General features: G+C 36.6%; 1 protein-coding gene across 10 annotated transcripts in view; it reads left to right on the forward strand.

Annotated features, from left to right (window-relative positions):
- Window positions 1-14,439, forward strand: part of LOC145998924 (CCR4-NOT transcription complex subunit 1-like) — a 142,158-nt gene that overhangs the window by 49,182 nt on the left and 78,537 nt on the right. For 5 of the 10 annotated variants that reach the window (XM_083135706.1, XM_083135707.1, XM_083135709.1 and 2 more), the window contains 4 exons: window positions 5,695-6,055; window positions 10,713-10,891; window positions 11,521-11,645; window positions 12,991-13,047. In XM_083135706.1, the coding sequence (XP_082991832.1) occupies window positions 5,695-6,055; window positions 10,713-10,891; window positions 11,521-11,645; window positions 12,991-13,047 (722 nt within the window). The remainder of the gene's footprint in view (window positions 1-5,694; window positions 6,056-10,712; window positions 10,892-11,520; window positions 11,646-12,990; window positions 13,048-14,439) is intronic. The other 5 variants (XM_083135711.1, XM_083135712.1, XM_083135716.1 and 2 more) reach the window with 2 other exon arrangements.

Below are 14,439 nucleotides of genomic sequence, written 5' to 3' on the forward strand. Positions count from 1 at the left end.
CAGAAAGACACTCCCTCCCCTCCTTTCCTCTCTGTGTGGGGAAGGGGGAAAGAGGGGAAAAAGGAAAGAGAGAGTGGAAGAAGGAAAGACGTGTTTCTCTTTCAATTTCTCTCTCTTTTTCAAAGAATAGAGAGAGAGAGAGAAGAGAAAGATCTCTCTATTCCTCCCTCTCTCTCTTTCTTTCCTTACTTGCAATAAATATTTGTAATGCTCAAGTACACTCTGTAAAAAAAAAATAGCATCAGTTCATTATTTTTGGTCGTCAGCATTTCACTCTTGAATTATCAGATGTTTTATTAATTTAATTCGACTTGTCGATTTGTTTTCCTAACAATTATATAAAACGCTATATCTGTAAAATATATTTTTATTATTTAAGTCATAGTTATGTACATAATGCACTTTACAGAACTAATAACAAAATTTTTGCAAATATAGCTTGTGGAACGTTTTCGCACAAAGACAATTTTTACAAGTAAAGAGATTGAACAAAGGTTTTTAATGCATCATGATATGTCAATTTGTAATGATAGTAAGTAAATACATTGACTAGTACTTAGTGTGGCACCCCTGACCTTCCTAAGTGCTTCCAACCTTCGAGGCATGCTATGAATGAGATTTTGACAATATTCGACCTCAATTTCATTCCAAACATGTTCAATTGCTGCCATAAGTTCCTCTTTTGACCTGTACGTCTGATTACCAAGTTTCTTGCACGTCATAGCCCACAGGTTTTCTATAGGATTCATATCTGGAGAGTTGGGCGGCCACCAAAGTCTTCAGTATTCATATCATGAAACCCACCTGAGCACGGTGACAGGTTGCATTATCGTCTTGAAAAATAAAGTAGTCCAAATTCTGTCCAGAAAAATGATATCCTGCAGTTTGTAGAACTTTCCGATTCAGGATTTCCAGATATTGATCAGCCTTAACGGTCCCTGTGCAAATATGCATCCTGCCAATCCCTTTTGCAGAGAAACATGCCCAAATTATAACACTGCCACAAAACTTTTGAGTTTCTAAAATACAAGATTTTGCAAGTTCTTCTCCCTTCCGCATCCACTGTTTAACTGAGCTGTCATTCCCCAGCAATTTAAATCGTTTTTCATCAGAAAATATCACGTTCCCAATCTGTATCATTCCATGCACCATAACGTGTGACAAACTCACGTCTAGATTTTGCATGTTAGTTAGTCTGGGTTTTTTACGTGGGACATGTTTAGAAACACCCTGTTTCTTTAGTAGGGATACTTCAGTATCATGAGTAAGATTAACTCCCACCTCATTTTGAAGTTCATGTGCAATTTGGCGTGAACTCATTCCTCTGTTCTTCAGTGCCATGTCCTTTATCATACGATCCAGTCGAGGTGATGTATTTTTCTTTCTGCCACAGTGACTTCTCAGTGATGATTTTCCATGTTCTTGTTGCCTTTGCAGGCAGTGGCTAACTGTGGATTGATGCATTTGAAGTTGTCGACCAATTTTTCTCTGAGAATGACCATCCATATGCAAAGCAAGAACCATTCCTTGCTTACATGGTGAAATGGTCACACTTTCTGCCCATTTTTTTTTTTTTCGAGAAAACACGCTCAAATACACTACACACCACCAGAACACTTCACAAATATGATAAAGTATCCAAACTGTCAATAATGAACATGTAGTTTGCAACATAAAACACGTCACAAGTTGCACTACTAACAATCGTTTACAGATTCCTGACAATTGATTACAAAGCATAACTGATTGCAACACCCTCTAGCGGACACTCTAAACACTAAATCAACAAGGGCCTCCCCCATGGCGCAGTGGTAGCGTCATTGCCTTGTAATCGAGGGGTCCCGGGTTCGATACCTGGTGGAGGCACAAGTGGTTCGGATCCCACTTTAAACTGTAGGTCGTCCCGATTAGCCTTACTGTGCATAAAGTGGACTTAAAACACCAACTCAACTCAACAACTCAACTAAATCAACAAAAGAATAACACCACACTACGCAGTGATACCAGACCAATGCTTCAATCAATTGATCTCAAGTTGTGCAGGAAAGATGCATGCATGCGAAACTCAAAATTGTCAACATCCGTAATAAGAATACAGTGATGCTAATTTTTTTTTTACAGAGTGTATTTATGAAACACCCAGTATAAACACATCAGTTTCATGGGTAAAGGTGGTGTTGGAGTGTGCTCAGACGCAGAGTGAATCATTCAAATTTTGGCTTCTTGTTTACCCTACCCTACCGTATATGATCGTAGTGTATTATTGCTAGTTGCACATTCAAAGCATTACTTGGAAAGAAGAATAAATTCATTTTGCATTCATGATAAAAGAAATCTATGGGACATTAAGTACTTTAAACTCTGGGATTAGTCTATGGTAAAACCCAATATGAAGTCACTATGAACTTGTTTATGACAATCACATTTATCTGAAACAGTTCTTAGTAAATTTTAAAAATACACAAAAATATTTTTCATCATTATTATCAATATTTAATAGTGTACACAAACACTGCATGCTGTAACTTCGCCATATTACTGTTTGTACATTGTCATTTTCATTGTAATTTTTTAATATGCAATGTAAGTTTAATACAGTATATTTCAGATTATCTGAAACTGGCACAGTCCGATCAAATTCAGATCAAATTGTTATTGTAATGCCTAATCTCAAGAGCTGAGTCTGTACTAATACTTAAACATTGTAACAATTTAATGTTGTTCAGAATACTTATAAATGTTAATATTGGAACAATCCCATACCATATCATAAGTTTGCCAAATGAGAATATTTAAATAACCCCCATATAATTACAAAATTCAACTTTTCCTCACAATACTGGTACAAATAAATGTAAATTGCAGTGTGCGCATAGTCGAAGAATTTTCAGTGTCATGAAAAGTGTTGTTTGGCTTTTTGTTGCCCTGCAAAATATTCTAGACTATGGAAAACATATTGGCTCTTAAAATGGCATGAAAATTATGGTATGTACCGTATTTACACGAGTATAATGCACGTGCGTGTATAATGTGCACTCTGGCTTTTTATAAGGAAAGTAACAACCAATTATATCTCATATACTGGGTTATTACAAATGATCTTTCCGATTACAAACTTGAATAACTCACGTTTAATAACACTCACATACATGAAAGTGGTATCAATGGAAAGTTTTGTATTTCATTTAGTTCACAACATCACATCACTGTACTTGATGTGAGCTCCCTGTGTCACGTGACACACATTGAGCCTGTAGTCCAATTCCTGTCATACACGTTGTAAGATTGGACGATCCACTAATGCAATGGCCTCTGTGATGCGAACACTAAGATCCTGGATGGTAGGTGGTAAAGGTGGCCGATACACTTGTTGTTTGACGTGTAAGGTGGAGGCCAACGCAAACATTCACTATCGTCACGGCCAGCATGCCCAATCCATCCCTTTGGTAGTTGCCTATTCAGTTCACGTCTGACATCTAAGTGGAAATGGGGTGGTGCCCCATCCTGTTAAATAAATAAACCTTCGATATCCTGTTCCAGTTGTGGAAGAAGCCATGTCCGTAACATTTGTAGGTATGAAATCCCCGTGATTGTGTTCTCGTCGAAAAAGAAATGGCCATACACCTTTTCATGGCTGATAGCGCAAAAAACATTCAGCTTGGGGGAGTCGCCTACATGCTCCACATAACCTCTAGGATTTTCCAGACCCCAGATCCTGACAATTTTTGTGCACTTTGCCCAACAGGTGTAAGGTGGCTTCATCACTGAACACCAATGATTCCATGAAACCATCAGTTTCCATTTTGATTTGCATGTCCTCGCAGAAAGACAGTCTCTTGGCTTTGTCATCCGGTTTCAGGGCCTGCAACAATTGCAGATGGTGAAGAAGGAACCGCAAATGTTTGCGTAAAATCTTCCACACAGTTGGTTGCGGGATGTCTAATTCTGTGCTGGCTGTGGATTTCTGTGGACTTCGTACGAAACTCTCTCTCTCACACTCCACAGTTGCCTCGCTTACTGGTGGATGGCCGGTTGACTTTAGCTTGCAGATGCATCCCCCTTGCTTTAAAGTCAGAATACCACTTACGGATACTGGGCCCACTGGGTGCGCATCTTCAAACTTCCTTTTAAAATTTCGTTGCACAGTGATAACAGACTGGCAGACGTGAAAATCCAGCACACAAAAAGCCTTCCTGTCTTCGTTGGTGGCCATTTTCTCTCCTATCGCCCCTAGCGACGAAATCAATAACTACGCAACAGTTGTACAAACCAATGAAACTTTTTGAGTTTCCCTTTTGATTGATACAACTTTTATGTAACTGAGTGTTTTCAAACGTGAGTTATTCAAGTTTGTAATCGGAAAGATCATTTGTAATAACACTGTATAATGCACAGTAGAATTAAGGTTCAAAAAATGGCTTTCTTGTATTTTGTAAAGCTGTTGCTATGCCGATCAAGAGCGAATGACACCATACCTATTCAATAATGAGTCATCTGAGTCACCAACCCACACCACCTCCCCCGTCTCTCCCTTCATTGTGTTTAGCTTCCCAAATCCTTCACTTCTGTAACCACCTTGCTTATTCTGTAGTGTATAAGAAAGCGAGATCAAAATTATGTTATGGATTTACGGTGCTCAGGAAGTTATTTTCTATTATTTCTCGCCTGACAAATGCTGCTGATGGGAGGTGCGTGCATGAATTCTGCTAGAACGGTCTGGTGTCACAAAACGTTCCATTACAAGGTGAAAAATCATGGGAAACTGCCATTCATTTTTATAGTGTTTTTTAAAAAATATTATTACTAAAGAAATCCAACTTGGTAATTTGTATTTGCATCTGCTGATATATACATGTTATACGCAGTGACATAGTGAAAACATGCATGGTTTTAATGTTTGCTGTCTGAATAATATGCACCACAATTTGTGGGGGCAAATTTTTTTGTAAAAAATGTGCATTATACATGAGTAAATATTGTATTATAAATTTCCTTAGATTTTTTACACTGGTACACAAACAGATATTCACATTTGTGAGAAGAGGTACAGTTATGAGATTTAAGATCATTAACAATTAATAGAGGTTTTTCTGTCTTGCAAAAGAACAATAACACACTTTACTACAATAATCTTGTCATAACTTTTTCACTGTCCTATCTGATCAAAATGTAGAAAGTAAGATATTTTGTAGTGGAATTAGAGCTGAATAGACACCACTTTCAACTGATACTGAACTGGTGCTGATTCCCAAAGATACCAGCTTCAGAGCGTCAACATTGCAACAATTTAAAGTTGTTCAGATTATTTATGAATATTAATGTATAAGTATTCCATTGTTTTAAAATATTTGAAGAATTACATAAGCGATAATCTGAATATTAAAATATTTAATTGAGACTTTCACTTTTGCCAAACAATGCAGGTGCACAAGGCTAATTATAGTCTGCAAGAGTTCCCCATGGCATTTTTGTGGCCCCCACAAGATGCCTGAGCTCTGGAAAAGTATCAGCCAGTGTTGATTAAATTCAGCAGATTCTTTCTGGTACCAGTAGATTAGTGTCGGCCCAGCTCTATTTTCTATCCTTTCTTAACTCACGGAAAGTCTTGTAACAAGAAACTAGCACAGATGTGTCTTACGAAGGTTTTGTAGAACGTAAGTGCCTCTACCTCCGTATAGCAATATTTCCTTGCAGTTATTTTCTGCTTCCCAGGTGGATCCTATTGCCAACTTGGGAACCAGCCTTGCCAGCTTGTCGCTCAGTGGACCGACAGGGAACCTTGGAACACCCAGCAGTTCGGCATTCAATCTCCCAGGTGCACTTGGTCCGTTGGTCTCGACGCCAGGTTCTCCATCTCGTCTCATGGGTCCATCTGCACCAGGGCCATCTCAGAGTCCCTTTTCCATGATACCGTTGACTTCTCAGGTGCATTCGGGGCCCCTTGGGACACAGGTTGGGCCCGGAAATACATCTCTGGTGTCAGGGGTAGGAGTGAGTGGAATTGGAACTCTTGGGAGGTTGGGTCCACAACCTGGAGTTGACAAGTCTCGAATAGGTAATGTGAATTTCAGTTATATATATAAAATTGACCTAACAGCAGTAAAATTTTAATTAATAAATTGTGATCTTTTGTCAAGGCTACCGCATGGATTGAACTATTTTATGTAGAAATTAAAAGAGATAGAGAGAGAGAGAAGCAAGTATAAAATATGAAATTTATAAGTATATATATATATATATATATATATTAGGGATGGGACCGATTAATAGGTACTCTATCTGTAAAATTACCGATTATTTTACCGATCCGCTATATATCGATAAATATCTAATAATTTAGTGCAAAATTTTGCCATTTTGTTATAATTTTTATGGATAATCTCCATGCCCTACTTTCTAAAAAAGTAAATGTTTAAATATGCAACTTCTCTTTCACTGCAGTCACCTCGAAATACACATTTATTAAGGAGGTCAATGAACCTTTCAGGTTCTTCAAGCACCATTTCTAATTTTATATCGGATCAGTAGAATATTGGTTATCGGTATCAATAAATTTTATATCTGTATGTTATCGGTATTGGCCAAAATTTCATATCGGCCCATCCCTAGTATATACAGGGTGTCGCAAAACTCTTTCAACAACGCTTGGGTGCTGGTAGATATCATAAAAACAAGTAACTTTTCCCTATAAAGTTTACCTCGAAAGCGCGTAGTTTCTGCTCTATAAGCGCTTAAAATCTATCCTGTACGTATGCAACCAACACAGCAAACGCTTGCTCTGACATAACTACCAGGGGCACGTGGCAGGGTTGCCACTAGCTTTCCTCGTTAAGAGACGACTTGAAAACAACAACTTGGGAGTCTTGCCTGAGCAAAATCCAAAACATTAATGATACTTGCGATCATAGGCGTAGCTACGGGGTGTGCCGGGTGTGCCTAGGCACACCGTAATGAGCTGCTTTATCAAAGAGAATTAAAGACAGATATTTCAATAAGAGAGAAAATAAGCGGCAGTTTGTAAGAAGTTGAAAATGTCATTACTTGGTACAAACGTGTGCATTATCGCTGATGAAATGGGTGTCTATAGATTTTCGATTTTTTGATGTCATTGGAGAAAGAAGATATTTACTACATTCTACTCTGTACTGCAGCGCCTTTCTTCTACACCTGTCACAAGCTGCACGTGTGAGAGAGCTTTCTCCAGGCTTACCCAAGTTAAAACTAAATTAAGAGCAACTCAGAGGAAGGATAGATTGGAAGCCCTGCTCTTGCTACTTGTGGAACAGGAAAAAGCTTAGTCTATTGATGTAAATGAAGTTAGTGATGAGTTTAAGAACATTGTACCTTTTGACAGACGTCTCTCATTATAGATGACTTGTATTTTGATGTACGTATTTGTTTGTAACATTTTGAACATTTTGTGCGTGTGTAATTTCTATGCAATTTGATTTTTTTCTACTACATATATTCAGAAATTTTCAACACTTGTCATTTAATGAATTGATATTCCTTTACAAACATCAGTGCAGTTAAAGAGCCAAGTGATTGTGTTGCAAAATATGCTATTAAAAAGGTACAAGACCTCATTTTTTCTTTTTTTTCTTTGTGCACACCCAAATATAAAGTTCTAGCTACGCCTATGCTTGCGATGTTGTAAGAAGCATTGACAGTATTTATAAACTGACCAAGACAAATAATGGGCAGACTGAAATTCAAGATTGCTCATTCTAAAATATCTCCATAATTGATTGATTGATTTGGTTTATTTTAATTCGTTTTTCTGCCACCTTTGGCTAATCGCGAAGATGAGGATGATATGATGAAATAACAAATGACACCAATGTCTAGGCCAGGATTTAAACCCGAGATATCTGGTGCCGTAGCGAGCTGTGCTAACTACATCACCACAGAGTGTTTCGTGTATCATGCGATATCAACAATTGCAAGGGACACGTGAGGTATGGGAAATCCACGAACGAACAAATGTAAACATGATGTGTTTGCTGCCTCTTCTCGAACACGCAGACTGTAATGTTATTACAATTTATTTATTAGAAAATTATTCCTATCTGTGTTATTGCTAATCGTGTTCGTTTCATAAGGAAATAATTGCAATGCTCTTTTAATGTAATGATTGATTGATTTGCTTTATTTTACTTCGCTTCTTGTGCCACTTTTGGTTAATTTGCAAAGATGGGAAGGGGGGGGTGATGAGTGATGATATGATGAATTTGATGAATGAACACTCACAAACATCCATGCCCAGGCCAGGATTCGAACCCTGGACCCTTGGCGTCGTAGCGCAATGTGCTAACCACTCCGGCACGGGGGGGGCGGCTCTGCGTGTTCGAAACGAGGTAGCAAACACATCATGTTTACATTTGTTCGTTCGTGGATTTCCCATATCTCACATGTCCCTTGCAATTGTTAATATCGCATGATACACGAGACACTCTGTGGTGATGTGGTTAGCACATCTCGCTACGGTGCCAGGTATCTTGGGTTTAAATCCTGGCCTAGACATTGGTGTCATTTGTTATTTCATCATATCATCCTCATCGTCGCGATTAGCCAAAGGTGGCAGAAAAACGAATTAAAATAAACCAAATCAATCCATCAATTATGGAGATATTTTAGAATGAGCAATCTTGAATTTCAGTCTGCCCATTATTTGTCTTGGTCAGTTTATAAATACTGTCAATGCTTCTTACAACATCGCAAGTATCATTAATGTTTTGGATTTTGCTCAAGCAAGACTTCCAAGTTGTTGTTTTCAAGTCATCTCTCTTAACGAGTAAAGCTAGTGGCAACCCTGCCACGTGCCCCTGGTAGTTATGTCAGAGCAAGCGTTTGCTGTGTTGGGTTGCATACGTACAGGATAGATTTTAAGCGCTTATAGCGCAGAAACTAAGCGCTTTCGAGGTAAACTTTATAGGGAAAAGTTACTTGTTTTTATGATATCTACCAGCACCCAAGCGTTGTTGAAAGAGTTTTGCGACACCCTGTGTATATATACTTCTTAGTTCACCTTACAAGTTCTTAAGTTACAATGTACAGTGACTTCTTTGTGCAAATTTTCAAATGTCAAAGAAAGCTAGTTTGAATCAACGAAGCCTCGTACTCAAAACTATTCTATCTACTTCGACTGACACAAGAGGAACAAAAGTGAAACTATAGAAACTAGGGATGGGACCGATTAATCGGTACTCTATCGGTATCGGCCGATATAGGCATATCGGTGTAACGGTTTATCGGTAAAATTACCGATTATTTTACCGACCCGATATATCGATAAATATCTTATAATTTAGTGAAAAATTCTGCCATTTTGTTGTAATTTTTATGGACAATCTCAATGCCCTACTCTCTAAAAAAGTAATTGTCTAAATATTCAACTTCTTTTGCAATGCAGTCACCTCGAAACACACATTTGTTAAGGAAATCAAGGAACATTTCATGTTCTTCAGTACCATATCTAATTTTATATCGGATCGGTTATCGGTATCAGTAAATATTATATCGGTACTTTATCGGCATTGGCCAAAATTTCGTATCGGCCCATCCCTAATAGAAACTGATAGAATAAACAACGTAATTTTTCTCCTTACTCCATTGAAGAATAAACAACTTAATTTTTCTCCTTACTCCATTGAATCTGTTGCAGACAAGAATTTGTGTAACATTATGTGTTATAAAGTAATCAATGTGTTGTTTATAAATATATAGTGAATTTTATTGTATAACGAGTTAATTATACCTTTAAAAGTGAAGATATGCTGAGTGTGACCAAAAAATACATAACATGAATTTCTATTAATCTCAGGAACAAATCACCCTTAAATTATTTTAAAAAGAAAAGTGCTGAGCATGAATAACCTAGCCCAGAGGTTCCCAAACTTTTTAGTTTCATGGCACCCTTAGTGTTTCAAGATTTTTCAGCGGTGCCGAAGTCAGAGTGTAGGCCGATCTAACACTTGCAGCGCTCGGTTGGTGTGGTTAAGTTGCTTATCTTAAGTTAAAAAAACACATATTTGAAACAGTCATATCATTGATTACAATATTCCAGTGAAAATATTGGAACATTTCATGGTGTCCCTGTAAGCCAGGGTGCCGAGGTGGCCTTTTTGGGAACCGCTGTCCTAGCCTTATTTATGAGTATATTGTATGAGCATAAGATAGGGGCATTAGTGGGGTTTGGATTTTTATGGCATTGATTCGTTTTATTCTGGCCTATTTGGAACTTGTGTGAGAATCTTAAATGATTCATTCACCTCCTTATTTGAAGTATTTTAGCAGATGACTGTAGTAGGAATTTCCTTTGAAAGAAAAAATAGATTTAGACATTTACTGTACAAAGCCAAAAGATACTATATGAATTACGTACATATACATTTATATTTATAAAAATTACTAAATGGCAGAATTTTGCAATGAGTAATGTGTTATAGAAATATTGCATTAATAAGGTTGTCAGTACTTTTGCCAATAATCTGTTAACACCCGTCTGCTTCTAATACCAACAGAGTATCAACTAATCTGTCAAATTGTTACTATGAGTACTGATTACATAGATTTTGTGTGTACATGTTTTGACATCATCCTTAAACCGTTAGAAGTCATTCGATAGAATGTTATGTAGTTCTGTTGTGTTGGAAAGATAATTACAAGATATCATACATGGAATGATAAATGCTTTTCTTTTATTATCGCAGGAGGTGATAATTCAAACTTGTTTCCTGAAATGCCACAGACAGTGTCCAAAGAAATAGAGGATGAAGCGAATAGCTACTTCCAAAGAATATACAACCATCCTCCTCATCCAACATTGTCGATTGATGAAGTACTCGAAATGCTGAAAAAGTTCCAAGAATCTCCGATAAAGCGAGAAAGGGTATGGATAAATAGCAAGTTGTCTTTCTGCTTGCTTCCTTTCTAAATTGCTGTAATTTTGTTTTCAACTACAAATTTCATTTACCATTTGCATGTTTTCATGTTGTTGAGAACAATTTTATGCTTGCTTTTAGGAAGATTATTTTTAACTCACTTTTTGTAAACGATCTGTTTTAAATTTTTAATATAGTTGTGTCTCAATCTTAAATACTAATATGATATCAGATACAGTTCCCCAAATTTTGTTTTTTTGAGTAGTTTGGAGATACTCTAAATGCTTCCTAAGAATCCATTTAACAACTGTACTTTAGAATTTATATAGTTAGGTGTGCTTATAATTCAGTCTTGTTTGGAATTCATAGTTTTCATGTAGAGATTGTTCTGTAATTCAAGTTTGCTTTATTATATTGTTTCATTCTTTGTGTCTGTATTGTTATTCTCATATCATGGAAAATATGATTTGTTTGTTTCTCATATTTGTGAAGAACAGATTAATAATATCATTGTCACCTAAGCATTTTATTTTGAAATCATTCCACTCACATTTCTAAGAAACATATAGTGCATTTTTAAAACATGCTTTAATAATGTATTTTTCTTTCTTTTTTTTTATTGCATATCTTCTACTAGGATGTGTTTAATTGTATGCTACGGAATTTATTCGAAGAGTATCGCTTCTTCCCTCAGTACCCAGATAAAGAGCTACATATCACAGCTCAGCTGTTTGGAGGCATTATTGAACATGGGCTCGTCAGGTGAGTAGCACTGTTATTTCATTGTTGCATGTAGGTTTGTCACAAAGAAAGTATAATGTACATGAAATGCACTGAATATTAAGACTTCATTTGAACTTATGATCATTGAACATTGTTAATACATTAACCCCTTAAGTGGTTGGTTTCTGCAGTGGGTAATTTTCTTCCTGCATGGGTACGTCCAAATGTTGCAGTTCGAAAGCCACGATTTCAAACATCAGGTGTAGAAATTAATAATGTATTCTGAACAGTGTGGAAAATTCTAGAGCATGGTGCTGCATTCAGAACAACTTCGCGTACCATGCACCAGTACAATACTACTTTATGCAGTCTGTTCTGTCTGTAATACACATCTCCATAATGGTCTTTTCTTTTAACGTGGTTGCCAGTGTATTAGGAAATGTGCGTTTGAGACATTTTGGTTTGCATATACTTTGAGCTATTATGGAAAGAGTACTGTACATAAAGTGGTGTACTACTGTATGTGTGCAAGTGAAAATCAAGCAGCAGATAAACTTGAATTATCTGAACAGGTGATTCTGACAGATGTATCCATCATATCCACTTATCAGGGTTAAGTATGACAATGCCTTGATCTGTTCACTGCATGGCGAGTTACTGTTAATTTTCATCATTATTATGTCGTGAAGAAGGATGACAGGTATTGACCAACACTAATATATCAAGGTTGCAGAAAATATATCTGGAAATGCAGCTACAATTTGTGTAACATTGAAAGATAATTAAGCATGAACTAAAAATTTGTGGATGCAGGATTGAATTGAAGGCCTTACGAAAGGATGGAACATTATTGGGGCTCAGATTTTTAGGAAAATACATACTCTTGCATTTGATTAAGAGCATAAATGCCATTTTATTTGACAAAAAAAATAGATTTTTAAAAAGTGTTTCCATATAAAAAAATATAAGTTGACATTTTGTTGCAGAAAATATATATTTTATATGATTTCTTTATTTTTCTGTTGATTTACAGTAGAAAGTGCAAGACTTTTATTTTAAAATTAAATTATTACTTTAGTGTATAACAGAGGTAATGTCTGTAAGTTGTTAACTGCTCAGTTGTTATTGAGATCATCTGAGTGTTGGGTTTTGTCCTGTGTGACATATTGACAGTTGTGATATAAAATATATTTTTGCATTTAACCCAATGGTACATGCTGCTGATTTACTATAATCAGTTTTCCAGTTTACGATTTTTTTGCAATAAAGTGTTGTGTTAAACCTGTTCTTCTTTTCTACCATTTCTAAGATCATGATTATGTTCATCCAAAGTTTTGAAGTGTTATATTTCACATAGCGTATGTATTGTTTATTGCACGTGCAGGTACCTCTGTATAATGCTGGGTTCAACAGACCGTCAACATTGGTTTTATGATGATGGGTAAGTTTTTGTTGATTCGAGTTCCTGGCTTATTACGTTGAACCCATCCTTAGATATGAGTTTGCTTTTGGGCAACAAAAGCATCACTGGGAAACCTAACCACCAGTAGTTTTTTGTGAATTTTGTTTTTCTTTTCTTTCTTCTGTCTTCAGTTGTTCTTTATGTATCAAGATATCCATCGATAGTACCTACTGTTCACTGGAGTTGCGAGAGACCAGATTTGTCTTACGATAGAGACTAAACTCTTTAAAAGGAATTTGACTAAATTTATTTTTCTCTTCTCATTTATGAACATTTCTCCCTGTTGTGGGACTGTGGTACAGTGTGTTCCTGAATTTATTGTCCTCGCATACAGTGATGATGTTAAGAAAGGGACACTTTCATACAAGTGTGAATACAGTTTCACATACTTTATGTGCATTCTAATCATTTGTGTTGGTCATATGTAACAACTAGGGCTGAATTGATACCCGTACGGATGCTCAGTTGCAATTAAAAATCATTCAAAATATTGATTAATATTAGTGGATGAGTATTTTGCTCCAATTATAAGCATCAGTTTAACCGGAGTTTTGCTTCAAAATATTCAAGAATTACATCAGAATATTAAAATACCCGTTAATCACAAATTACAGTTTTTCATATAATATTGGTGCAATATAAATGAAAACTTCGAATTTTGCATAATTCCCAGGATAATTAGACTGAAAGTAGAGATGGGCTGATATGAAATTTTGGCTGATGCCGATAAAGTACCAATATAAAATTTACCCATACCGATATTCTACCGATCCGATATAAAATTAGAAATTGTCCTTGAAGAACTTGAAGGGTTCATTGACCTCGTGTGTGTTTCAATGCAGTGCAAAATAAATTGCATATTTAGACATTTACTTTTTTAGAAAGTAGGGCATGGATAATATCCATACAAATTACAACAAAATGGCAGAATTTTGCACTAAATTATGAGATACAGTCAACTCTCGATTCTACGACCCCGGGTATAACGACCCTCTTGAAGTAACAACCCTTTTCCAGGGAACCGTGAAAAATTTAGAAAAAAAATAGAAAAATTTGGAAAAAAAGTTGAAAAATTGAAGGAAATCGGCTGAAAAATGCGTTGTTTTTTTTCTCCCCTCATTCTCTTTACGGCCGCTCTACAGCTCACAATTGGGTCTGAACTAAAAATAGACACCACCACACCATGCTTGAGTGATATCCAATAGCACTTGACCTCTGCCCTCCCCTCCCTCAAGCTCACCAATGTTACCTCGCACCCGACGGCCGCTACCCAACGTGCCAGGATCCTCTTGGATACGTGAGAAGAGAAGATCGAATGTGCTTGGATGTTATTTAAAAACGACTTGACTTGTTTCCTTGTCCTAAGAGCTG

Source organism: Lepisma saccharinum, chromosome 14 (genome assembly GCF_977018435.1).
Source record: "Lepisma saccharinum chromosome 14, izLepSacc3.1, whole genome shotgun sequence".
Classification (NCBI taxonomy): Eukaryota; Metazoa; Arthropoda; class Insecta; order Zygentoma; family Lepismatidae; genus Lepisma; species Lepisma saccharinum.